We start from the raw sequence: 26,834 nt of genomic DNA, 5'->3' as shown, positions 1-26,834 counted from the left end.
AGAAATATAAATCTCTCCAAAGGTCTCCCAATCCATTTTTACATACCTAATTACTCTCTTCCCCTGAGATGGTTGTCCCTTTTTCTACTCACCCAACATGTACTATCAGCATAAATTATATACTGAGGCTAGAGATTAAATGATTTAAAATATAGACATCATCTCTATTATAGTGCAGTATATAGTGTATAGAAAAGGCATATAAGAACAAAGCTTTCAAGCACATTACTTTTCACAGCGATTTTCTTTCCACAGAGATTTTATTCATTTTAAATTCATCATATGAAAGAGAACCCAGGGAATCACTCAACTAAAGAATTATAAAGCAGTACATTAAGCAAAGCCCTATGTTTAAAAAAATATTACTCAAGATGAGCCAAGAACTTGAGCAGCCAAAGTTCTGCTTTACAAATATTATAAAGATCTTAAATGTCATTAACAGCACACCAATATGTATGCTCTAGAATTCTTTTATTGCAGATGTAAATTTAGATATTAATATTCAATCTTTATATTCCTGACACAAAATGATAATTCTAACTTATTGTAAATATTTGAGATTGCATACTTATAAAGGGATAAATAAAAATGTATGCCATGTGATGGTATCATCTTCTTTAGGAGAAATAAGAGACAGAGGTCTAGTCCCAGGGATAATGGTACAACATTCTTCATGTCCTGCAAGCTCATACCCATAAGTTTATGTGCTACTTTTGACACTTTGTGTGTTTTCCTTTCTATAACACTGAATGCTAATTTAGAACCCATACCTTACATTTTTATAATCCTTGTCTATAGCAAGGAAAAACATGTACTGGTGGTTAATTACTATTTGTGGAAAAATGAAAGATTTTTAAGTAGCTTCCTATGAAATGAGAAACATACCATTTCTCGTTTATTACTAGGTATATCAACTGACTTCCCAGATGCTGTCAAATACTCCCAACTCCTGGAGTATCACATGTTCTTACTTGATAGAATAGGCATAAGTAAGTTAATTGGGTATTGCAAACACCTCTCTGGCTTTAGAGACTATATAATAAAATATACCACAGATTGCCTTTTTCCCGTTTTTAGATCATTTCCTTTTAGCAGAAGCCAGCTACCATGTTGCAAGCATATTAAGTAGCTTAATGAAGAAGTCCATATGATGACCAATAGAATCTTTTTGCCCTTAGCAAGCCATATGAGTTAGCCATATTGAAATCAGATTCTACAGTCCCAATTAAACCTTCAAACTACTGACGACAGTCCTAACATCTTGACTCATGAGAAATAATTCCAAACCAACATAAACAATAACAGAAAATTAAACTGAATGCCTCTGAAATTAAGCAAGTAAACAAACAAAAATCATTTGTGTTAAAAAGAGATGAAACAAGTGAAAAATTGTGCCATTGGAATATTTATAAATTATTTTTTAAAACCTTTTCATTTAAGTATTTTATAATATTTAGAGATCAAGCTCAGAATCTTCTATTTACTAGGCAATAGCTTTCACATGGAGCTACATACTAATTTCTTACAAATCAGATATCTGAAAACTGATTTATATATATTACTCTATAAACACAATGGTAAAAGATAGATATGAACAAAAGAATACCAAAAGGTGTTTTCTTAAAAGAAATACAATACTGGTCAATAAACATATAACCAGACATCAGAGACAGACAAATTAAAACCTCAGTGTAATGAATGCCATTTCCCATCCGTAAGGATGGCTTTAGTTATAAAGGAGATAGCTGATAAGTGTTTCTGAGTCTGTTGACAATTTAAAATCCTCATTTACACTTCTTAAAAACAATAATATTGGGGACAGGGAGACGTCTTGACCCACATGATTGGATGCTCTCTTCTGGCCTCCACAGGCACTGCACTCACATGCACTTGATATTCCATAGATAAACATGTATATGCATAACTAAAAACAAAAAAAAATCTTAAACATGTAGGGTGGAGGGAGGCTGAAGATACATGGTGTTCATCTCTGCTTTTAAAACACAACATGCTGTGCCATACAAACTCATACACAATATACATATACCACCCCCACAAAATGGTAACATAAAATTGTGTTCTTATTTTGGAAAACCATCTCATATTTCCTCAGAGTGTCAAACAGAATTGATATATGACATAGCAAATTCTACTCCTAGTGACAAGCCCCAGAGAAATGAAAACCCTTGTACACAGAAATACTGGTAAATGCAGATTAGAAGCAGAGTGCTTGGCCAGCACACACAAATAAGTTCCCAAGTTCACTCTTCAACAGCCACTGACTTGAGGGTATATTGGCAACATTTATATATACAAAACATGAACAGAAATGTTTATGACTGCATTATTTACAGCAGACAACTTTTAAATATCCACCAAGTCAGGAAAAATAAATAAAATATGGCTTCTATACAATTTACAACAAGAAGTATGCATTACGGATACCTGTTTCAATATGCATGAACATTGAAAATATGCTACAGGAAAGAATCCAGATACATGCACAGTGTTGCTAAGACGTCTAAATTTTCATTTCATATATGATTAGAATTTGGTTGTAGATTCATAGAAATTAAACTGTTGTGATATTTAATAACTCACTTTCACTTATGTCCTCTAGAATCTAATACATCAATACAGTTTATTTCAGAGAAGAAAGTGAAGACCTAGAAAAAGACCTTACCTATGGTGCAATTGCCTGTAGAAGTCACTGCTGAACACGGGCAGCGAAGGCATTCTCTTGCAGCATCAGGACTCTGATAAAATCCTTCTTTGCATTCTTCACAGTGTTCCCCTTTAGTATTTTCCTGGCAGTTTAAACAAGCACCTAAAAGAATCAAATTAATTGTTTAAATGTTAAGGAATGTTCAGAAATCCTGCCTGCATCAGGAAGACCACAGATTATACAGAAAAATTAGCAGGAGTACCATTTAGTTCTATGTTATTTCTTTAAAGAAAGGAAGAAATAAAGAAAGGAAGGAAAGGAAGGAAAAGAAAAGAAAAAGAAAAGAAAGGAAAAGAAAAGGATTGAGAGATGGAGACAGCTGGGCTGGTAAAGCCTTGCTGTTCTCACAGACAGTCTGGGATTCCCAGCACTGTGTGCCACCTCACAATGGCCACTCCAGTCCGAGGGGATTCCACACCCTCTTCGGACCTCTTTGGGCACTAGGCACACATGCATGCATGGAGGCAAAACAGTCATACACATAAACAAATAAAATAAGTACATCTATTTTTTAAAAAAAATTTATTACTTATGTGTATGTGCCTATGTGTGTTTCTGTGCAACTGCCCTTGGAGACCAGCAGGGGTAATCAGAACTCTGATGCTTGTGAGCTGCCCATGCATTCAGACAAGTCATACACATAAAGTGTAAACATATACAAAAATATATAATACATTAAACCAAAAAATACATAGTAAAAACTTTAAGTAGGGACAGAGACAGTTAAGGAATAATATGGATCACTGTCTCCATGAATAGGGGAAAGAAAATATATCTGAGAAAACAAGCACCCAATATTTTTTTGAAATTTTCCATTTCAAATATCTGTTGTAATGGTTATTCTTATTTTTCAGTTTAAATACATCTGGAATGAACTAAAACTCAAGTGGCTGGTATACTTGTGAGAGATTTTCTTAATTAAATGATTTGAAGTGGGAAGATTCACCTTTAATATGGACTATGTATTCTGGTAGCAACATATATAAAGAATATGGAGGACAGAACCTTTTTTTTCTTTGCTTGCAGGTCCACATTTTCACTGCTATTAGAAACTGCTTCTTCAAGATTCTGGTGTATATTGAAGACCAGTTGACATATCCACCCTTGAGGACTACAACTACTGCATGCTTGGACTTTGTCTCTGTTGACAGCCATTGTTGGACTAACTGGACCACAGTCAGTAAAATAATAGTAAAATCATAAATATATATATACATATATATATTCATATGTATTCATTCATTTATACATATATTCATTCTATCAGTTCCTCTAGAAAACCCTAATATAGTAATTATACATATATGGATAAGTATGAAGCAAAATGGTGGCAAAATATTTAGAGGTGGATACATGAATATTCATTAGTTTTTGTCAAGTGATATAAGCTGGAGTCATTTGAGAAGAGAGAAACCTCACGTCAAAAAATGCCTCTATTGGCTGTGTGGTGGTTTGCATTTGTATTGAAAATAGACTCCATAGGCCCCTGAGCTTGAATACTTGGCCTCCAGTTGGTGAAGCAACTTGAGAAGGAGTAGGAGGCCTGGCTTTATTGGAGGACTATGTCACTATATCACTTAGGATGGGCCTTCAGGTTTTAAAACACTCCAACTGTTCTCTGTGTGCCCTCTCTGCCTGCTGCTTGAGGGCTGGACTGAGATATGAGCTCTCAGATGCTGCTTCAGACAACATGCTTGCTGTTTCCTGCTATTTTGCCCCAAATCATGATGGACTCCAACTCCCTAAAACCATAAGGCTAATTAAACATTTTCTTCTATAAATTGCCTAGCTTATGGTGTTTTTATAAAAGAACCAAAAAGTAACCAATAAAAGACTTTAGACAAGTTTATATGACATTTTCGTTATTAATGATTGATGTGGGAGGTAGCAACTCTAGGAAGTGATCTTGAATTGCATAAGAAAGCAGGCTGACTTTTCTGAAGGGAAATGGAGGAGTGGATGGGGATGGAGAAAGTGGGGGGGGTAGTGGTGAAGAGCGGGGAGGGGAAACTGTGGTTGAAATGTATGAGAGAATAAATTAATAAAAACAGAAAAACAAAAACAACAAACAACAAGCAAAAAAGAAAGCAAGCTGAGTAAGCCACAAGGCTGAACCAGTAAGCAGTGCTCCTCCCTGGCCTCTGCTTCAGTTCCTGTCCCAAGGTTCTGCCTTGAGTTCCTGCTCTGACTTCCTTCAGTGATAGAGTGTGACCTAAGATGTGAAAGATGAACTAAACCATGTCTTCTCCAAGTTGCTTCCCATCAGGGTGTTCAGCACAGCAATAGAAAGCAAACTAGGACAATGCAAAGTGAAAAATTTAGAAGTGACTAGTAAAAAAAACAGGAAGAAAGCAGAGCTGTGTGTTTTGGGTCAACACTCCTTGGGACCCTATGACAAAGGAGTCTTGCGAGAGGCATAGCAGCATCACATCTACGTACAGACTGAGACAATGCAGTGTAAATCAGACTTACAATTACTGCTAAGGTGTAAGTTAAGTACACAAAGAAGCAGGAATGTGTTTAACTTTTACAAGCTAAAAACAGCTGATACTAACATGAAGACTTTCTGGATATATTTCTTTTAATCATGTAATATTTTCAAAATCAAGTGTGGCAGAAATGATTGGACTATAAAATGATATGACAACTGTAACAAGATGTGAAAGCCAAAACAATGAAAATATTAATAATAATGTGTGCTCTCAATTCCTAAAGGATTACAGGAATTTCATGACTTACTAGGAAAGATATTTTTATGTTATTTGGATGCTTTGATTTTTGACTGAATTTTCATGTAGATATCTTTTAAAAACATATAAAATATATTTAGTTATAAATGATGTTTTATAGCTCAAGCTAGTCTCGAAGTTACTGTTTAGTTGAACCTGGCTTGGAATACTTGGTACTCTTGCCTCCATCTCCGTCTTCTGGCATTACAGGCAGGGGCTATCATGCCTGGCTAAAATCATGAAACTTTTTACACATATGACAGTGTTGAAGGTATTTTTCACGTATATAAGTATGTACTCATACCAGGACAAAACCACTTTGACACTGCTTTCTTTCTAAATCTTCTTATATTCTGATAACTCTATAGCTATAAATTTTATAACAACAAAAAAATTTTTGCTTTTAAAAAAGTTTGCTTAAAATATCACAGACAACTGTGGATTTGGTTTTAAAACAAAGTATTTTAATTTTAGCTTTTATTATTTTTGTTTCAAGCCATAGAAGCATATCCTATTTCTACTTCAACAATAACAGTAGACTACTGTAGGGTTTTAGCAGGGGAATTTCATAATTAAGTATTATAATTTTAAAAATTCTTACATGGAGACTGGACTGTAATAGGATAGAAACCCAGGGAAGCAGCAATAGACAGAGGCAGAAAGATCAGTTAAGAGAAGGCCAACCAGTTCAGACAGGTGATAATGGCTTGGGGAAGGATGCACTATCAGTGGTTGTTGCAAAGGAAGGAGAGACAGGTATTAGTGGAAAATACGAGTTTTGGGTGTTAGGATTTTAATGTTAATGAAAAGCATTCAAATGAAGCAGCCTGTTGAATGAGCATGGAGATCAAGGGAGGAATGCAAAACTGAGAATAAACAAGCATATCAGTGACATTTCAACTAAATCTGGGGTCTGGGTGAGATCGCCCAAAGGGAAAGTACTAGTGGAGGGAACAAATGTGCCAAGCTCTGAGTTCCGAGGCACCAGTATAGAGCTGACCTAGGGAGATGGAGCACAACGGACAGAAAAGGAAATGTAGCCATACAGGAAGAAGACCAGGGAGAGCAGCATCCTGAAGCAAAGCAGCTACTAAGCAGTCCAGGGAGTCAGTGAATCAGGCTGTCAAGTCTCACTCTCATGCGATACGACCAAGACACAAAAGTGCCTTGAGTTCTTAAAAATAAGCCTGCCAGACAAAGTTGGCAGTTAAAAAATAACCGACTCTCTTACACTTTCATTTAAGAAAAATGTGCTCAATAAAGAAAAGTTGGAAAACAAGTAAAAGGACAAGAAAAATGCCCAGACAATGCATTAACATTTGGGATACCTTCCTTGGAGTTTTAACTTATTTATAGAGATTTGGGTTTTGTCATTGAAGCAGTCTAATTATATGGTACTTTTCGTTTTAAAGCCCAAATATTCACATATGCCATTCATGAAAACACTGTAATGAAATCTATTAGCTATCACTTCCAGACTGCTTATGATGATCAAGGTATTGTAGAGAAGCACAAATGTATTTAATTTTACAGCAAAACTACTAGGTGATTATTGTTAACCCAAGTTTATGGAGACAGAAACACATTAAATAACTTGCCCAAGATACAGTAAAATTTTGATTTTCTGGGTTTCCAATCATATATTATCTATATAGCAGTATTAATTGCATATTTTTTTATAAATTATGGTGTCTAAGTGTTGTTTTTTATCATCATAACTATCATTCTGGTGAGCATTTTTTTTTTAATCAACATAAGCTTTTTATGAATTTAGAATTATTTTCTCTGAAGGTTCCTGAAAATAGAATTTCTGGGTTAAATATTTTTAAAGAGCCTTTTCATATCTACTGTCAAATTTTTCCCTGTGATATTTTCTCCAATATATTTTACTTTAAAAGAGAACTTTGAAACTCTAAATCAATCTAAAACAGAAATTCCAGACATACTGGGAAGAATAACTATGCAAACATACAAAGCGGCCACCAGAGGGCGATGGTGTCACAGCACTCTTGAAAACTCAACTGTGATAAAAATTGTATATAAACTGGCTGTTTTCAGTAAAGTGCTCACTCCTTCACATTGGATTCCAGACTTATTATATTTTTAATATGGTAAACTATAAATGTCTTTTAGAAGTCAGAATTACTTAGTGGATTTATTTTACTTTATCTCCAGTGCACATGCAGGTCAGTGTGATAGCTGCCACCTGCTGTGAATAAAAAAGTCATACAAATGGCTTTCTGGTTCTTTAAACCACCCAGAGAATAACTGATGGTTTGATCCAGAAAAACATTCTTCTTATTATCCAATGATGAATCTCACCATTGTTTTTCATATTTTACCATTAGTTTGTTCATTAATCCAACAAAGATTAAATGGGTGGTCATATGTGCCAATAAGTGTGATAGAGCTTGTATAAACAACAGGATGAAGCTGATTCTGTTCATGCCCTGATAGAACTTACCATGTAGGGCATGTGTACATGAGAGTAATGCCCACAAGTAAACATTTAAACCAACTGGGACAAGTGCTCTGAAAACTTGCAAGTGCCTGTGACAGTGTGTAGCGAGAGCTTTCCATTTAGTGAATGGCAACAGGAAATGCTAATGAAATCACCTTTTGTAGAGGACCTGGATGAAGTCTATGACTTAATAAGGCAAAAGGGTCTAAGGTGTGGATGGAGGCGAGTTGGAAAGGCCATTCTTGTCAGGGGGAAGAACATGCGTAGTCATTTTGGGACAATACAAGAGTAAAGGAAAAGAACATTAGGTAAGTAGCTACAGACAGATGACACAACATCTTCGAGACAGCTTTCTCTACATATGGTTCAGTAGAGTGTCCATGATTAAGTGTAAAGAATAAGCTCCCAGTGTGATTCTTCTGGGGATCCACTCAGTTTAGATTTATTCTGATGTTCTGTTCTCATAAAAAGTCATGCACTTATCAAAATCATATGTCCTGATTTTTTTCCATGTTGATATTAAAAGACTTTCCAGGAAGGTCCTCTAATCTTACTTACATTTAGGGAATTTGAAGATCAGAGGTTTAATTTTGACAATTTGACTGAGTTTGCTTAGATGTGGTTTTCTCTGTTATTAGACGGCTTGGCGTTTGCTGAGCTTTCTGATCTGTAGGTTGAATTTTTTTTTAATCATTTAGAAAATTCTTGCCCATAAATTCTTGAGCTCCCTTAAACATGAGACTCTGGCTGTACCCTATTCATCTCTCCTGCCTTTTTTCTACTACCTTGTTATAAAAATGCTTCAGTTTTGACAGTTTTATTGTATTTTTATTTGGTTTTTATCTTGCCTTCACTGGGTAAAGCCTATTCCTAGCTCTTGCAAATAAGTTATTATCTTTAAATACCATAATTTGTATTATCTTCAAATATCACAATTTTAGGTTGCTTCTATTTTAAAAAAATATTTATCTATGTATTCTTTTTTAATGCATGAGTGTTCTGTCTGCATGTATACCTGCATGCAGGAAGAGGATATTAGATCCCTTTATATATAGTCATGAGCCACCATATAGTTGCTGGGATTTGATCTCAGAACTTCTGGTAGAACAGCAGTGTTCTTAACAACTGAACCGTCTCATCAGCCCTTAGATTGCTTTTCTTTCAAATCTGTGTGTATGTGTTTGCAGCTTTATATTCATATAAGTACATATGTATGTGTGTAAGTCAGAGGATAATCTCAAGTGCCATCCTCAAGAATGCTGTCCAGTTCCTTTGAGAGGAGAGTCTCTCAATGACCTGGAGTTTATCAATTTGGGTATACTGGATGGTCAGCTAGTCCCAGGAATCCTCCTGTCTCTGTTTCCTGAGCACTCAGATTCTAACTGCATCCACTGGGGCTGGAGAGATAAATGGCTCTGTACACTAGCTGCTCTTCTAGAGGACCCACATTCACCTCCTCGCACCCACAGTGGCTCACAACTGTCTGTAACTCCAGTTACAGGGGATCAGATGCCCTTTTAGACACTGGTACACAGACATACATGAGACGCAGTACCCATATGTATAAAACTATGCCCAGCATTTTAACACGGGTTTACAACTCAGGTTCCTATGCTTGCATAGTAAGCATTTTACTAACTGAGCTGTCTCCCTAGCCCTCATCCCATGTGAGTGTGTATGTGCAGTGTAGAGCTATTCTCTAGTGAAATTTTATCTTTTTACTGATTTTGTCTTATTCCTAATAAGACAATTCTATAATTCCTCAATATAGTAGTTTTAGTTATTTTGAAGTTTCCATCTGAATTCTAGTAACAGTATTACTTGTAGTTCTGATTCCATTGTTTATATTTTTATTAAGAGCCACATTTTTCCATTTTTGTAGTCTTTTTGTATTGTATACCATACCTGATATATAAAAGAATCAGCCAGGTGTAGTGCTACACATCTTTAGCTCCAGCAGTGACATTTAGAACTCTGTGAGTTTGAGACCAGACTAGTCTACAGTTAGTTCCAGAAGTCCAGGACTATTACACAGAGAAACCCTGCCTTGAAAAACTAAACTAAACTAAACTAAACTAAACTAAACTAAACTAAACTAAACTAAACTAAACTAAACTAAACTAAGCTAAGCTAAGCTAGAACTGAAGAGGGTTCTCATTTCCTCTAATAGGCAAATACACGAAAATGATGGCCTCAATTCAATCAGGCATGACGGTGGGTTACAGACAGACTCAGTTTTCTTATCTGCCAACTCAACAGTAGTTCTTCACAATTTCTTGGCATGACCTTTTGGATTAAGAATTTGGCAGACCTTTGTCTTGACATTGGGGGTTCAACCATTCAGACCCATTCCATGCATCTTCAGAGTTTGGCAATGTATTAAGAAAGAGCTGGCTGCATGTTATAACAAGCCCTCTTCTCTTTAAAACGATTTTGTCTCCTCAGCATAAAACATTTTCTGGCCCAGACATCTTAGTTCAGAGTTGGGAAAACTGTCCTTGTGTTTTGGGCTCCTCTAGTTTCCACCTATTATGCATGCTCCAGATGGCTGTCAAAAGCTCTCCTTCAAGAGTGCTTTCCCTTCCTTTGGCCAACCCTTACCCCTTAACCTGTGCTCAGAATCAGCAAATTTCTACTGGAAAGAAATCATGTGGTGTATTGATGCAGTGTAACTTAACTGCAGACATCTTGAGCCATAACTTTTATTCCTATGTCTAAGCAATCCTACACCCTTTCCTTATATAGCTCTCCTGCACATTGCAGATTAAAAGAAAAAGAATGGCATGATAACGGGACTTTAGGACTAGACCTTCTCCACTAGCACCAGGAACATGCTGGACATCTTTGATGTTAGCCTGAGATAAATTAGCTACATTCTGGGTTTAATGGAAGTCACCATTGATCTTAAAACCACACAATTCTCTATTTGCTGATTCAAGTTGTGAGGACTGGCCAATGTAGCTTCCACCCTTCACTCTAGCTGTGTAAGTAACCCCACAGTAAACTTCACTCTGCAGTCTTGGATTTGCCTCAGTCTTCCTAAGTCATATGGAGTCTCAGTTCTTTCACACAGGAATTCTCAAGGAAGCATAGCTTGCTTAGATGAGCTCTAATGTATTTTGCAAAGTCTAACACTTTACTTGTGTTGTTCTCCAATCTTCAATCTGTATGATTTTTGAAATTCAATAAATATTTTAAGTTGTTATAAAAGTTTGACTTGCTCTATGCTTTACTATATCTATGTAAAAGTTCAAGGCCTTAGAAACTATATGAAAATAATCAATACATTAAGACTTCAAGATTGAAGGAATAAAGAATAATTTCATGATGCTATTAAGAAAACTACATACCTGTGAGAACATCACAACTATCAGACCGGTTGTTGCACTGGCAGGGCAAGCAGCCTGTCTTACCAAAGCCATAATGTCCATCTTGGCATTGGTCACACATGGAGCCAGTGACACCCACTTTGCATTGGCAATTCCCAGAACTGCAAATAAAAGCAAAGACAGTGAATAAAGGTAAGTGATATTGAAAACTGTAGTTTGGGGCTCCATAGATTATCTTAACACAGCCAAGAATTTCTACTAGATTCTACTTCCAAGAAGCATAGAAGAGGGCCTGAGAGATGACTTAATGGTTAAGAACATTGGTTGTTCTTAAAGAGGACTCATGTTCAGTTCCCAGCACCCACATGGCAACTCACAACTGTCTATAACTCCTATTCTTGGGGATATGATACCCTCAAAGAGATGCATGCAGTCAAACCACCAATGTTCCTAAATCAATAATAGTACATTATAAAAAGCATAAAAGGGATTAATAATAATGATAATAATAACAATAATAATAACAATTATTATTATTGTTTTAGGGTTTTTGTTTAATTGGTTTTGTTTTCTGGCGTCCTAGTCTCACTTTGCATAGCACAGTCTGCTGTGGAACTCACAATGCAACTTAGGCTGTCCTCAAATTCATAATCCCCTTGCCCCAGCCACTTAAACTAGACACATTTATGGACATATTTCAGCTAATAGTATTGATAGCCATTTATGATAATTCTATCCTCTGTGCTTGGGAAGTTGAAAATACATGACAAAGGGCCCACGGAGAATAGAAATTTCTAGTGTAAAGCCTTTACTGAATACTGGAATTTAGAATATGTATCACTGCCGTATCTCATTCCAGGATTATACCATCGCTCTGCAGATATCTGTTCCAATTTTGAAAAAAGAATTAGACTTTACCTAGCTCCTGTCTCACACATATGAAAAATAAGATCTTGATAGATGAATCATTTCACACCAATTTCTAAACTAGGGACTCAATATGATTCTCTATTTTAAGTCTACAATGTATTTAAATCATAGTTCTGATAAGTAAGGTGGAGTGTACATTAAGTATGACTAGAATGGTGATGCCTAGTGAAATTTTTAAGATTTCTTTTTATTTATGTGTTTGCATGCCTAAGAACATGTTTGTGGGTACTGACAGAAGCCAGAAGAGGGTACTGGATACCCTGGAGCTAAAGTTCCAGGCAATTTTGAGTTGCCAGACAAGGGTACTAGGACCTCTAGTCCTCTGCAAGAGCAACAAGCACTCTTAAATAGCAAACAATCTTTCTAGCTCCTACATTAATTTCTATAAAAGTTGAAGGCTGCTAACTACCCCAAAAGTAAAAATAAATAAAGACTTAAAAATTTATTCAGTATACTATCAATTTCTATTTATATTCTTTTCTTAAATGGCCATTTTAACAATAATAACAACTCCTCAATTATTAAAATATAAAACTTTTGTGTTATTTTCTTTTAAAATTGTCTAATTTTTTGTTTTGTTTTGTTTTGTTTTAAGATAGGGTTTCTATGTCAGTAGTTCTCAAGCTCTGGGTCACAACCACTTTGTGGGTTAAACAACCCTTTCAGGGGAACACATATCAGATATTTATATTATGATTCATAATAGTAACAAAATTACAGTTCGGAACATCAATGAAGATCATTTTATGAGTGGGGTCAACACAACATGAGGAACTGTATTTAAGGGCCACAGCATTAGGTGGTTGAGAACCACTGCTCTGTGTAATCCTGTCGTTCACTGTGTAGATCAGGCTGGTCTGAGACTCCCAGAGATACACCTACCTCTGTCTCCCAAATTCTAGGACTAAAGGAATGTGCTGCCATATCAAACCCAGTTTTTTTGCTTAAATTAGGGACTCCCATTAAATGAATCAAAAAGAACTCACAGGGCAAGAACATACGTTACTGTGACCTATATAAAACTTTCTTCCATCATATACAGTAGAACATTCATTGCTGTGACCCATGTAAGACAGCCTCCCACCATACACAGGCAGATCAGGATTAACAGTGAACTGAAGGGACAAAAGGAAGATATCCTGTGGTTGTCATCTATATAAGCACCCAGCAGGGAAGACCCATATCAGTATACGGGTTTCTTTTTCAGTTCTGAGAATTTAAACCAAAGGCAAACAGGCAAACACTCTACCATTGAACTACATCACATTCCTTCCCTAAAGAACCCTTTCATAGCAGCATACAGCATTATACAAATGCACAATCTCTTACTTAATTTCCCAGATGGAATTTAGGTTGCTTTAAACATCTTACTATTACAAGTGTTGGGAACCCCAGTTGGGTCTTATTGTACTCCTATGGCAAAAAGTAGGAAGGGGGTTGAACAAAGACTTCAGTGGCTCATGGGGAAATGAAGACATGGGTTTTAGGAAGACCATAGCTAGTTGAGGCAGAAATATACAAAGTAATGGGTTAGAGAGTTGGCTCAGTGATTAACAGCACGTTTTGTTCTTGCAGTGGACCCAGTTTCAATTCTCAGAACTTGCACTGTGGCTCGCATTGTGGGGTAATGGGCTGTGAAAGGTACCCTGATTCCTAGTCAAGATAGGGATCCTAAAAGGGATCCTAAAAGGGACGGCAGGTGCATTCCCACTCTCCCAGATCAAGGCCTCACTAGCTGCAGCCCCCTACAGACCCCTGTAGAGAGTTTGAGACAGACCAGTCATGTAGAGCCCCAAGTCCCCTTTCCATAGGTGAGGATGTGACGTGACCACAGGTTACATGGGCTCAAGACAGATCAGTCATAGAGGACAGCGCTCCAAATCCCTCCTCCACAGGTGAGAATGTGAACACAGGTCATGTAGGCTCAAGACAGATGTAGAAGCAGGACCTCGAATATGTACATGAGGTCTTCCCAAGCTCTCAGGCCAAAGCAATAGGAAGTACCTGCTGTCAGACACTGACCCATCCAAAAAACTGTATTTAAGAGTCATGTTCAGGATTAAAGGTGTGCAGGAATTATTCCATCCTTTGAGAACTTCTGTCTTAAGACCCACAAAACTGCCACATGGGAATGAGACCTGCTCTCTCAAAATTGCCACCAAAATCCTTCCTGCACCCCTTGTCACTGGCTAGTCAATCTCCTGCTGGCTCAGCCTGGCCGAACAACTGAAGAGGCAGTGGCAGAAAGGAGAAGGACCAGCAGTTGAGGTGGTAAACGCAGTCTCACCCCCTACCCGTGCCTGAGTTCTGTCTTTCCTTGCCTGAACCCACCTAGCTGGGTGAGAGATCACTGTGGAAAGTCCAGGTGCCAGAGCTCCACATCTCATCCCATAATTCCAATTGTAGGGGATCCAATATGTTCTAGGTATGTGTGAATAAAACCACAGCCTGTTAGACTCTATTCAATAAAACAGAAGTCATCAAAATGACCATAACCCATGGCACAAAGCACAGCATTTCCAAATGGCTGAATCGGGCATAACTTTCACAACATTTAATACACTCACAAAGGTACCTCTGGATCATTTTCAATTCATTCTCTCTACTCCATGTTCTTATAATCATTCATTTATGTCCAATATGTCATTTATGTGTGTCAAATTTTCCTCATGTAACTCTTGGTAGAGTTATTTCTTCTATACACTTTCCTAGAATAGTCCTTGTTCCTCTTTACCTCTAAAATTTTTTCCTGCTTTTAAGGCATCTTCCAATGAAATGTTTCTCTAGCCGGTCCACAGAGATCTTGTGGTTTCCCACATTTACATTTTAATTCCAAATGCAATTTTTGTTTTGTTTTGAGACAGACTTCTCTATGTAGCCCTGGCTGTCCTGAAACTCACTTTGTACACACGCTGACCTTCAAACTCCGAGATCTACCTGCACTATTCAATCCCAAGTGTAATTTATTCTGTAACCTTTCAACATATAAAGCTTCCCATCTCCCATTAGATTATAAAAGTCCTTAAACACAGCCCATCGTGTGGTTTCCTATTGTCAAGACCTAACATAAGTCCAGAGACTGTGTTTTGGAACAGACTGTTTTAATGTTGTACACCTTGCTAAGTGGGTTCTTATTTCAGGGATAGGTAATCAATGGCAACTCCAAAAATGTAAAGAAAGTAAATGCTTGGTTTGTTTTCTGTACTTAATATCAACACCCTCATGATTTTTCAATAAATATACAGACTAAATTTTGGTATTAGGCACAGGGAAGAGTAAAAGAGTAAAAACACCAATTTCCAGGGTATTCAGGGAAAAAAAAACCCTAATTTTCTCTTTGCACACTCTTGACCTCAATAGGGATTCTGTCTTTGTTTTGCTTTTACATAGACAGGCATTCAGTATGTCATCTGGTCTAGGCCGGCTCTTAACTCTCTTTCAGCCTTCTGACTGCTGTAAGTATACCACTATACTCAAAGGAAAATGCTTTTCTTTACATGTTTTAAATGTTTTAAAATATTTCTTTACATGTCTCTTCTAGAGCTCACAAGTTTAGACTTTATGGAATCCTGGCAGCAGTCACACTAGATAGGAGATGATTAAACTGAAAGCCGCATTTAAAAAATAGTTTTCTTAGAGATTTAGTTGTTAATACTGACTCCCTAAAGAAACCTATTCAGGAGGCCATGCTAAAACTATTAATAATTAAATGGCTCTTAACATATCACTTAATGCAATTTCCTGTCACTCCCCACTTTCTCTTACTATAATAAAAAATAGAAGTTCTAAATTAGAAGATTATTGAGACTGTGAACTGAATTTTGCAGAAGTAATAGGACTTTTAACCATGAATAATCTATTTGCAGTTTGAAAATCTACTCTACTTGTAGTGTACAAATCCAAGCTTTTCGTTGTTGTTGTTGTTGTTATTGTTGTTGTTGTTTTGATTTTTGTTTTTTGAAACCTGAGATGTGCTTATCAGTTTACTATACCACTACTATAACAAATAAGTTTTATGTTCTACCCATAAGCAAATATTTTTAAGTTGAAGTTTGCTTCTGTGATGGTTAATGTTGACTGTCAACTTGATAGGATCTGGAATCATCTAGAAGGCAAAACTTGAGGCACTCCAGAGATGATCTGGTATAGGTTATTTGAGGTGAAAAGATCTGTCCTAAAAGTGGCTTGTATTCTGGAATGCAGAAAAAGGAGAAAGGCAGCCATGCATGGACATTCATTTTCCTCTGCTTCCTGGCTGGCAATGCAACAAGACCAGAGGTCTGATATCAGAACATCTCCATCGTTATGGGTGGCACCTTGGAACTATAAGCCAAAATAAATCCTTTTGGCCATAAGCGGCTTTTGCCTGGGTATTTTATCATAACAATAGGAAAAGTGGCTAAGACAACTTTCCTCTTCTTTTCCTCTTGGCTATCTGAAGAATTGTCAAAAAGGAGTATAAAAGTAGAAAAATAAATCCATTCAGTTTTACATGGAAATTTATTACAGCTTTACTCAAATAAATCTAATCTAGAAAAGAAAGTCAGTATTGAGTTAATATTAAATACTTACTACCTCTGCAATATTGTATGTTAAATAAAAATATTGTATTGAACTCCATTTTTATTCAAAGCTACCTAGTCTATTCACCCACGTAATTTCCTGGCAAATAAGAAAAAAAAAGGACTTAAAATGGAGATATACTAAAAGCAGGAACACTATAACAATATCAATAATAATAATAATAATAATAATAATAATAATAATAAACAATAAACCACTGTGTTGAAGACTAATGTTAAAAATAATATCCTCATTAATCCTCTGGATCTCTCTTCTAGTGGAAGTCACAATCTTTCATTTGCTATTGGGAAGGCAGAGTTATTGTTTACAATCAATGAGTTAGGTTTATCTCTCATATCTCACTACTCCTAAGGTTCTGATAATTGATTGTTTTACACCTGATCTAGAATAAATAACATCTCTTTTTCACGGTCAGTAAAAATCAAGTATTCTGAAACAGAAGCTCAACAATGTGATAATTGGAAAACTGTCATAGGGTAACAAAGTACAAGGTTCTCAGAGGATACACCATCAAGTATTTAGATATTCAAGTTAGATTAGAATTTAAATTTTGTACTGTCCATAGAGTGGGTGAGCTCTGGTATTTTAAAAGGTTCAGTAGACATTTACCAAGCATGCCTCTTAAGTAACTTTGCAAAACAGAAAAGATACACTGATATCTAGTTTTACCCAAGAATACCCTAAAGCCACTACATGATTTGGCAAAGAAGATGGACATTCATCATGTCTGAAACAAAGGCATATGAGAAAACTATAAAGAAAATCCCTCTTCCTGCAGATTTCTAACTGCACTTATTAGCCAAGTTTCAAACATTTCCGTCGTCCATGAAAACATGGTTGGTCTTCACTCCTCTAAGTCACGACTTAGTATTCGAATGGATCAGGAACAACTTCTGAGGGTCTGCCTAGACTACCATGGGACACTGAGTCACAAACACCCTGTAGCTATGATATAGCCGTGTTTCCTGAGTTGTCGTTGCTGGCTATGTTTTCCCTTTAGAATTCTGTGGGGAACTCGAAACACTGATGTCGGCTGGCATCCTTTCCCCTGGACAGTATATCCCTTAGTAGCTTATTTTAAAACCAACCAGAGTAATTTCAGGAATCCTAATGAAGCCAGTGCTTGAATCTAGATACCACAATTCACTTTTCCTGGGTAGATTTTTTTTTTAATAACAGGAAAGTAAGTGCTTTCTTTTCACTTAAAACAAAACCAAAAAAAAAAAAAACGAAAAAAAAATCCCAATGGAGTAGAGTGGGAAGTTTGCTTGTGATATTGCACTAAAAGTGCTTTTTCATCATGTTATGCATGGTCCACAGCCAATTCCAGCATGTGTAAGAATTAAATCACTCAGCAAACATAAAGCTTAGCCTGTGTGACTTCTTTTATAGAATAATGCTGTACAACACTCTCTTTCATGGGCTCCTTGTTACAGACTGCTGCTTTCTGAGGCAAAGGTCAAGGATATAAATGTGGGGGAGGGGGCTGCAAAAAGCCTGTGCTTATCCACAGATTTGAAAGGAAATAACTGAAGATTCACAGTTTCCTCTCTGGAAAATAAGTAAAAGCATAGCATTGCAATATGAATAGAAATCAGAAATCTGTAAGATATACTTGCAAGACATTTAAAGTAGAATTTGTTCCTCCAGTGTCATATCCTAGGGACTCGAATTTCTAGCAAACTTTGAACACTCTACAGAGAAAAAGTTTACTTACAATATGTAGGAAATCTAGGCATATACTCCACATTTCTTAAACTATTCCAATGGGTTTTCAGATTTTCTTATAGTGTCAATGTTTACACATTCTACATAATCACTGGTACAATAAATATTGTGAGGCTTTAAGACTTTGGGAAGATTTAATATTCAGAATCTACATTATACATGAATGATCTATTCAAAAACAAAGTCAGTAAAGTATTACAGAAAGTTATCTCTTAGAGATGATGTTACAGCCCAATCTGGAGAGCATGCAAACTTGTGCAAGACCCTGGGTTTAATCTTTACCAAAAAGTAATTACGTAAAGCAAATGTTTCTTCCAACACGAATAATTACTCATTTAAAAAATATCCTCCAAAGTCTGTCATTTCAAGATTTGGCATATATCTGTGCAACAAGTACTATCCAATCTTTTTTTTTAAATAAAATTCCATTATTTTATCCTCATAGTGATTAACTGGGAGGAGTGGAAGACAAGAAAGAAGGTATCAGAGTTTATGGAAAAGCAGACCAAGGAGCCTCACCTTGGTTCTCATCCAGCTTTGCTGGTGAGTTCTTGGTACAAAGCATGAACTCTCCCCAATAGCCTAGTTATTCTTTATGCAGTGAAAGTAACTACAACTCTTATAGGGTTATTGTGAAAACTATAAATTATATTCACAGCCTAAGCACAAACTTCAACTCAAACATGATAGCAACTGTGACGTAGTAATGATATTCTTAGATCATGTTTTTCCCCTAGGACTCATTAGAATAGGAGTATTTAAACACAGGGAAAACTCGGAGTTGTTGACTTTTTTTAAGATCCTCTTTTAAGAACCAGCAAGAAATTAAAGGATAACCACTTAATTTTTTTTTCACTGCTTTAGAACAACATATAGCTAGGCAAAGAGCATACGAACACATTTGCAGTTTCTAGAAAGAATATTTTACAAGTGAAAAGGGAAAACTCTGGAAAGTCCTACATTATGCAGGATCAAAGCCAGCTAGACTATCTGTATCAACTAGCTAACGATTTAATTTATTTTTTTAAGTATCAAACATCTTGGCATGTTTTTGTCATTAAAACATTTGTCTATATGATTCTTAAGATTTGCAGGATATAAATTACCTGTTCATATACACATTTAGTTATACTGTCATTAACTTTAACTAAATATATGTTAATTGATGTGTTTTTGGTCAGTAGGATCTGGAGGGACCTTTCAGAGTTTAAGGACCCTTGCTGTTCTTGTATGAGAACAGAGTTTTTCCCTATATCAGGCAGTTTACAAATGTCTTTAATGCCAGTTTCAGGGGATTCAGTGCCCTTCCTGGCCTTCATGGGAAGCCTTAAACACAGGTGTGTACACACACATACACAAAATAGATACATGTTATTGGTCACTAAAGAGCCTTACTCATTTTTCTCTCTTTCTCAGATAGGTTACATGTTGGCACTCAGACATAGAGAACAAGAAACAGAAAAATTCCATTAACTAAGTCTATCAGTTTTCTTTTTTCTTGATTTAACTTGGGAGAACAATTTAGTTTGGCAAGACATTGAGATGGCTAATTAAAATAGAGTCAGAAAAAAACCCTGTTGATTTATAAGCTCTTTCAAATGATTAAAATAATATTTAATAGGTAGTAGGGAAGTTTAGCCACCAGAAAGTTTTTACATAGGAATATAAAATAAAAAGTTACTGACAATTCTTCATTTCAAGTTTGAGCTATGGTTTTGTAAAGGTGATGAAAAATATTGCTTCCTTTCTTATTACCAAAAATACTCAATAATTGGACATTTTGGCTAAAGACTGTCTGTTCCCTATTTTTCTAGTCATGGAAAAGGCCATTATACAATGAGAAAAGCTCCTTTTTCTTGAGGAAAAAAGGATAGCTTTATTGTTGAAAACAGTGGGCTATTATGCCAAACATTCCTTGTATTTTTTGAGGACACATAGTACATAATACATAAGAGAAAAGTCAAATTCAGACAGAAATTCCTAATAATAAAAGAGTATTGCCTAAGTACAAAAATCTTACCATTATCAAATTTAAAACCTATTTGAAAGATCAGAAGAAAATTAGAGGCAAAACACATAAAAGTATCATATTCCCAGGGCTATAACTTAGAAGTTTGGCTTAATTTAGAAAGGAAAATTATTTCTCATTCCCTTCACTTTTTTTTTCTTCAACAGAAGAAACAGGCCTCTAAGAATTCTCAGCCCATTCAATTACTCCATTATTTGGACAGTGATTTCTTTATGTTTTTGAGACAGGGTCTCATTATGTACCAGCAATTGACCTTGAACTCATTATGCAAACTAGGCTGGCACTGAATTCATAGAGATCCCTCTGCCTCTGCCTCCCAAGTGATAAAATCAAATGTGTGCCACCATGCTTGGCTTGTTTTCAGCCTTTTAAGTGTTGTGCACTGCATTCTGTGAACCTCTTACAGATCTATTGCACTCCTGAGTACAATTCTCCCTAAGGAGCGCATCAAGGACTAAATTCCTAGGCAACTGATTCACCAGGCAGCACATGTTTTGCAATGGAGGAAGGCACTTTGAGCTTTACCAACACTTGGCATTCTTGTGATTACTAAAGTGATGAAGTATGTCTTCATTATTGTAGGTCATGTGACTTTGCTCTTCTGTAAAGGGTATTTTTCACATTTATTTCTAGAAACTCTTGAAATGTTTCTGGGAAAGCAGTCCTGTCATGTTCAAATATGTAACTGTCCTTGCCCAGTATGTGGTTGTCTTTACCATCTTATAAGACTGTTTCAGAAACAGAAGCCTCTACTTTTAATACTTTAAATTGTTCAGAATTTTCATTTTTACATAGCAAAACTACGAATATAAACACTATGGCAATAATACTTCATACATTATTAAAATAACTGATGGGGCCGGTGAGATGGCTCACAGTTACAAGCACTGGCTGCTCTTCTAGAAAACTGGAGTTCCATTCTCAGCACTCATATGGTGGCTCACAAACCTCCTATAACTCCAGTCCCAGGGGAACAGATGGTCCCACTCCTGGCCTTGAGAACACTGAAGGCAAGAGGTGCATATATATGCACCTACAGGCAAAACACCCATACACATAAAAAATAATTAATCAAGAGAAAGGATTCTGAAAAAATTTACTATAAAGAAATGGATAAATATTGGAGGAGACAGATATATTTAACCAGATTTAAACAAAAATCAAAGCGAACATGCACTAATGTGTTACATGTACTACATTAGTGTACAATTTTTATATATTATGTATTAGTGAAAAATAAACATAAAAATAACAAAAAACTCTGGAATTAGAATGTTTGAATTCAAATCCTCGCTTTCTCACAAGCCATAACTATGTAAACTATATTTGAAAGATTATAGTTTATGAGGCTGGAGAGATGGTTCAACAGTCAAGAAGTATTTGTTGTTGCTTTGCAGAGGACCTGGATTAAATTTCCAGAATCCACTGGCTCATAAACATGCTTTTGTTCCAGTTCCAGGACACCCAGCACCCTCTTCTGAACCCTATGGATTCCAGATACACATATGGTGCAATACATACATTCAAGCAAAATATTCATATACATATATATAATGAATATACATAAAAATATTGAACATTTTTATTTTAATTAATGTGTAAACATGCACACGCACATGGGTACCTACAAAGTTAGAAGATAGTGTGGGATCCCCTGGAGCTGGGATTACATGAAGCTCCATTATGGGTGTTGGGACCTAAATTCCAGTCCTTGGAAGGACACTCAGTTGGTTTCAATGAGAGTGGTCCCTATAGGCTCATAGATTAGAATGCTTGGTCTCTAGGGAGTGGCACTATTTGAAAAGATTAAGAGGTATGGCTTTGTTAGAGCAAGTGTGTCACTGTGGATGGGCTTTGGCGTTTCAAAACGTCAAGCCAAGCCCAGAGGCTCTCTGTCTTCCTGCTGTCTGTAGATCCTGATGTAGATCTCAGCTACTTCTCCAGCACTATGTTGCCTGTGTACTGCCATGCTTCCTGCCATGATGGTAATGAACTGAACCTCTCAAACTGTGAGCAAGATCCAATTCAATGTTTTCATTTATAAGAGTTGCCAAGGTCATGGTGTCTCTTCACAATGGAACAAAGACTAAAACAAATAACAAGTGTTCTTAAATGCTAAGCCATCTCTCTAGCACTGCATAAATCATTTAACCTCCTTTCTAAACTTTGTGTAAATTACTCAACCCCTTTTCTTATCCATAAGATGCAGAAACATCTCATACAAAAGCCATAAAGGTTAATTTAGTAAACATATCCGATAGGCATATAAACAGAACAGTTTCTGACACAGTTAAAACAGTGTGCTGTCAATATTTTTATATTACTGTTGAAGCGATCTCTCTGTCCTTCAGGACATCAAGATGCTTTCCTACAGCTTTCTGTTAGCTTTCACACTTATGTCTTCAATCTGCCTGAAACTTACTTTTGTGTATGTTAACCAAAGCTCTAGTAAGATCCACTGAGAACCCTCAGATACCAAAGTATACTTCATATCACTTTTTCTTGTTACCTTGTTCAATTTCCTCCTTTATGAAGTCAGTTTTGTGAAGTCAAGAGGTTCTACGTACTTTCTCCCTTGTATTTGCAGTATGCAAACTTCATTTGGCTTCAAAATTCATGTAATTTCTTCATTAACTCATGACATCTTCTAAATTCTTTCATAGAAAGGATTATGTCTACTTCAAGCCTTTCAAATGATTCTTAATGTATACTCTCACTACTTCATGTTACCATCTTTGAAGTACTCATTTTCATTGTGGTCCAAAAGTGATTTCTAAATTTATCTCCCTCGAATGACCAACCCTTACACCAATGAATCATACTCACCCACACCCAACCAAGCACTTACATGAGATACCCACACTGCCATATATAATCTTGCCCTCTTCTATTTCCGTGTACAGTAGAAAGAGCCTCAGGGCCAAACAGAACTGAGTACAACTATTTTTTAACTGTAAGATTTCATTTACAAACTTCAAAAGCAGTTGCCTAACATGTGCAAGTGTTTGGAGGTTTTTTTCCCCTTGACTCAAATATAAATTTTGCTATTTATTATTTAGTCCATGTTGCTAAATAACTTAGCTTCTGAGAGAACAATGATTTGAATTGTCTTAAGTCAGAGAATGTGTACATGTTAAGTACCAAACAGAAAAAGTTAACCACATTCACATTAATCTTCCCGATGTCCTCGATTATGCTGCTTTTTTTAACAAATAGGTCAGGCAAGGAAAGTCATATATTTCTCCGTTAAATAGTTGTAGTATATGTTCTGTTGTAAATCCTATTCATTTTCTGATCTCTTTAAAAATTACTTCAAAGTTAAAAAGTGAAAATTGAATAAAATAGTCATAGTACGTATCTGAAAGGAGACACAGAGGAGAAAGGGTCTTGTCACTGACATCAGAAGCTATCTTTTCATTATAGTCTTTGACAACATAAAAATCTCTACTGAAAAGTATATTTACCCATCAACACATTTCTTGTGTTCTCTTCATTGAGACCTCTTGGCCTAGAGAACAGACACACATGCTAACCCAACATTAAATGCCATGAAGGTATTTAGGGTTTTGTTACTTTTTTGTAACCTTTTTGGGGTTTTTGTTACTTACATTTTTTATTCTTAATATTGTTTTTATTATTATAATAAGGAATATGAATATTAACTGGGACTTTGTTATTGATATTAATACACTGACAACTTTGAACACATCCCAATCTGTTTTGCCCTAAGACATGATAGATGATTGCTTCTTATAACAGTAGTGTTTGTTTTTAGGCTCATTTATAAAAGCCAGTCTATATTTTAAGATAAATGTATTGTGATTTTTCTATCTGGCAACATTTAAATTTATTATTCGGATAGGTGTTTCTCTTGTCTATAAGATGGTGATAGTATTTCTCAAAGGCATTTTTTCTGAATCCTACAAAAAGCAGGAAAGTAATCTTGCAACAGACCCAAAAGAAGAAGCCACACAAAATAATTCCCTCTCTAACAACAAAAATAACAGGAAACAATCAGTATTTCTTAATATTTCTTAACATCAATGGACTAAATTCCCCAATAAAAAGACATAGCCTAAAGGACTGGATATATAAACAGGACCCAGCATTTTGCTCTATAAAGGAAACCCACCTTAGTGACAAAGACAGACACTACCTAAGAGTAAAAGGCTGGGAAAAAAGTTTCCAAGCAAACTGTCCCAAGAAATAGGCTGGAATAGCCATTCTAATATCAAATAAAATCAACTTTCAACCAAAAGTTATCAAAAAAAGGAAGGACACTTCATACTCATTAAAGGAAAAATCTACAAAAATGGACTCTCAATTCTAAATATCTAGGCTCCAAATTCAAGGGCATCCACATTCATAAAAGAAACTTTACTAAAGATCAAAGCATACATTGCACCATACACAGTAATAGTAGACTTCAACATACCACTCTCATTCATGGACAGATCATGGAAACAAAAAGTAAACAGAGACACAGTGAAACTAACAGAAGTTATGAACCAAATGGATTTAACAGACATCTATAGAACATTTCATCCTAAAACAAAAGAATATACCTTCTTCTCAGCACTTCATGGTACCGTCTCAAAAACTGACCATATAACCAATGAAGAAAACAGGTTTCAACAGACATAAGAAGATTGTACTAATTCCTTGCATTCTATCAGCTCACCACAGACTAAGGATGGTCTTCAATAACAACAAAAATAGCAGAAAGTCTACACACACTTGGAAGCTGAACAAGGCTCTTCTCAATGACAACTTGATCAAGGAAGAAATAAAGAGATTAAAGACTTTTTAGAATTTAATGAAAATGAAGGCACAACATACCCAAACTTATGGGACACAATGAAGGCAGTGCTAAGTGGAAAACTCATAGATCTGAATACCTCCAAAAAGAAATTGGAGAGAGCATACACTAGCAGCTTTACAGCACACCTGAAAACTCTAGAATAAAAGGAAGCAAATTCACCCAAGAGGAGTAGACAGCAGGAGATAATCAAACCCAGAGCTGAAATCAACCAAGTGGAAGGTAAAAGAATTATACAATGAATCAACAAAACCAGGAGCTGGTTCTTTGAGATAAACCCTTAGCCAGACTAACCAGAGGGCAGAGAGACAGTATCCAAATTAACAAAATCAGAAATGAAGAGGGAGATATAACAACAGAAACTTAGGAAATTCAAAAATTATCAGATCCTACTACAAAACCTATACTCAACAAAACTGGAAAATATGGAGGAGATGGACAATTTTCTAGACAGACACCTGGTACCAAGGTTAAATTAGGATCGGGTAAACCATCTAAACAGTCCCATAACCCCTAAAGAAATAGAAGCAGTCATTAAAAGTCTCCTAAACAAACAAACAAACAAACAAAGTCCAGGACCAGATGGGTTTAGTGCAGAATTCTGTAAGACCTTCAAAGAAGACCTAATACCAATACTTTTCAACCTATTCCACAAAATGCTACTTACATTTTTTGTTTTTCTTCCTTGAGACTGGGGCTTGCTATTTAAGCCAGCCTATCCTAGAACTAGTGGTCTCCTCCTGCATCAGCAACCTGTGTGCCACTATAGCTAGATAAACTTCATGAGAATCTAAAGTAGTAAATAACATACGATGTTAGAAGCCATCAATCAAACTTACCTATTTCTCACAGTTCTATTGAATCAAATTAGGAATACACTGTCATTTGTAAATTACTTTGAAGATAAATTAACATTCTTACAAAACCTACTGAATTTACTATGGTAAGTTGGAACTTTAAACACTCAATGGAAAGTGAAGTGGTGCATTATTGAGGGCAGTGTATCCTAATACAGCTATGAAAAAATAGTACAGAAGTGCCTCAAAATATTTTTTATAAAGCAACTATACAATCCAGCAATCCAACTACAGTGTTCATTACTAAAGAAACCCAGCAGACTGAAGAGGCATCTGCATTCTCATGTTTATTGTGCCACCATTCATGAGAGACAAGAAATGCAAAAAAAACCAACTGTCCATCAGATGAAGAATGGGCAAAGAAATGTGCATAATAGAACCCTATTCGGTTATAGAAAAGAACAAAATTTGGGCACTTGAGGCAACATACGAGATCATTATGTTAAATGAAATAAGCCAGCCACAGAAAGGCAATACAGCATGATCTCATTTATATGTAGAATAAAAGTTGATCTCACTGAGTTGAAAATAGTACGATAGTTCCCCAGAGTACTGGAAGAGTAGAAGGCCAAAAAGATGAAGAGAAAAGTGTGCGTGTGTGTGTGTGTGCGCGCGCGTGCGCGCGCACGTGCACAGAGGGAGT

The 26,834-nt window shown here is 36.1% G+C and overlaps 1 protein-coding gene across 1 annotated transcript in view; it reads right to left on the bottom strand.

Annotated features, from left to right (window-relative positions):
- Positions 1-26,834, bottom strand: part of Megf9 (multiple EGF like domains 9) — a 101,503-nt gene that overhangs the window by 16,009 nt on the left and 58,660 nt on the right. Inside the window, exons 3-4 of the mRNA XM_032902829.1 lie at positions 11,266-11,405; positions 2,684-2,827 (exon numbers count right to left, since the gene is read on the bottom strand). Coding sequence (XP_032758720.1) covers positions 2,684-2,827; positions 11,266-11,405 — 284 coding nt within the window. The remainder of the gene's footprint in view (positions 1-2,683; positions 2,828-11,265; positions 11,406-26,834) is intronic.

This window comes from Rattus rattus, chromosome 1, assembly GCF_011064425.1.
Source record: "Rattus rattus isolate New Zealand chromosome 1, Rrattus_CSIRO_v1, whole genome shotgun sequence".
In the NCBI taxonomy this organism is placed as follows: domain Eukaryota; kingdom Metazoa; phylum Chordata; class Mammalia; order Rodentia; family Muridae; genus Rattus; species Rattus rattus.
The sequence above is the reverse complement of the archived record's forward strand: the minus strand, read 5'-3'. Positions and strand labels throughout refer to the sequence as shown.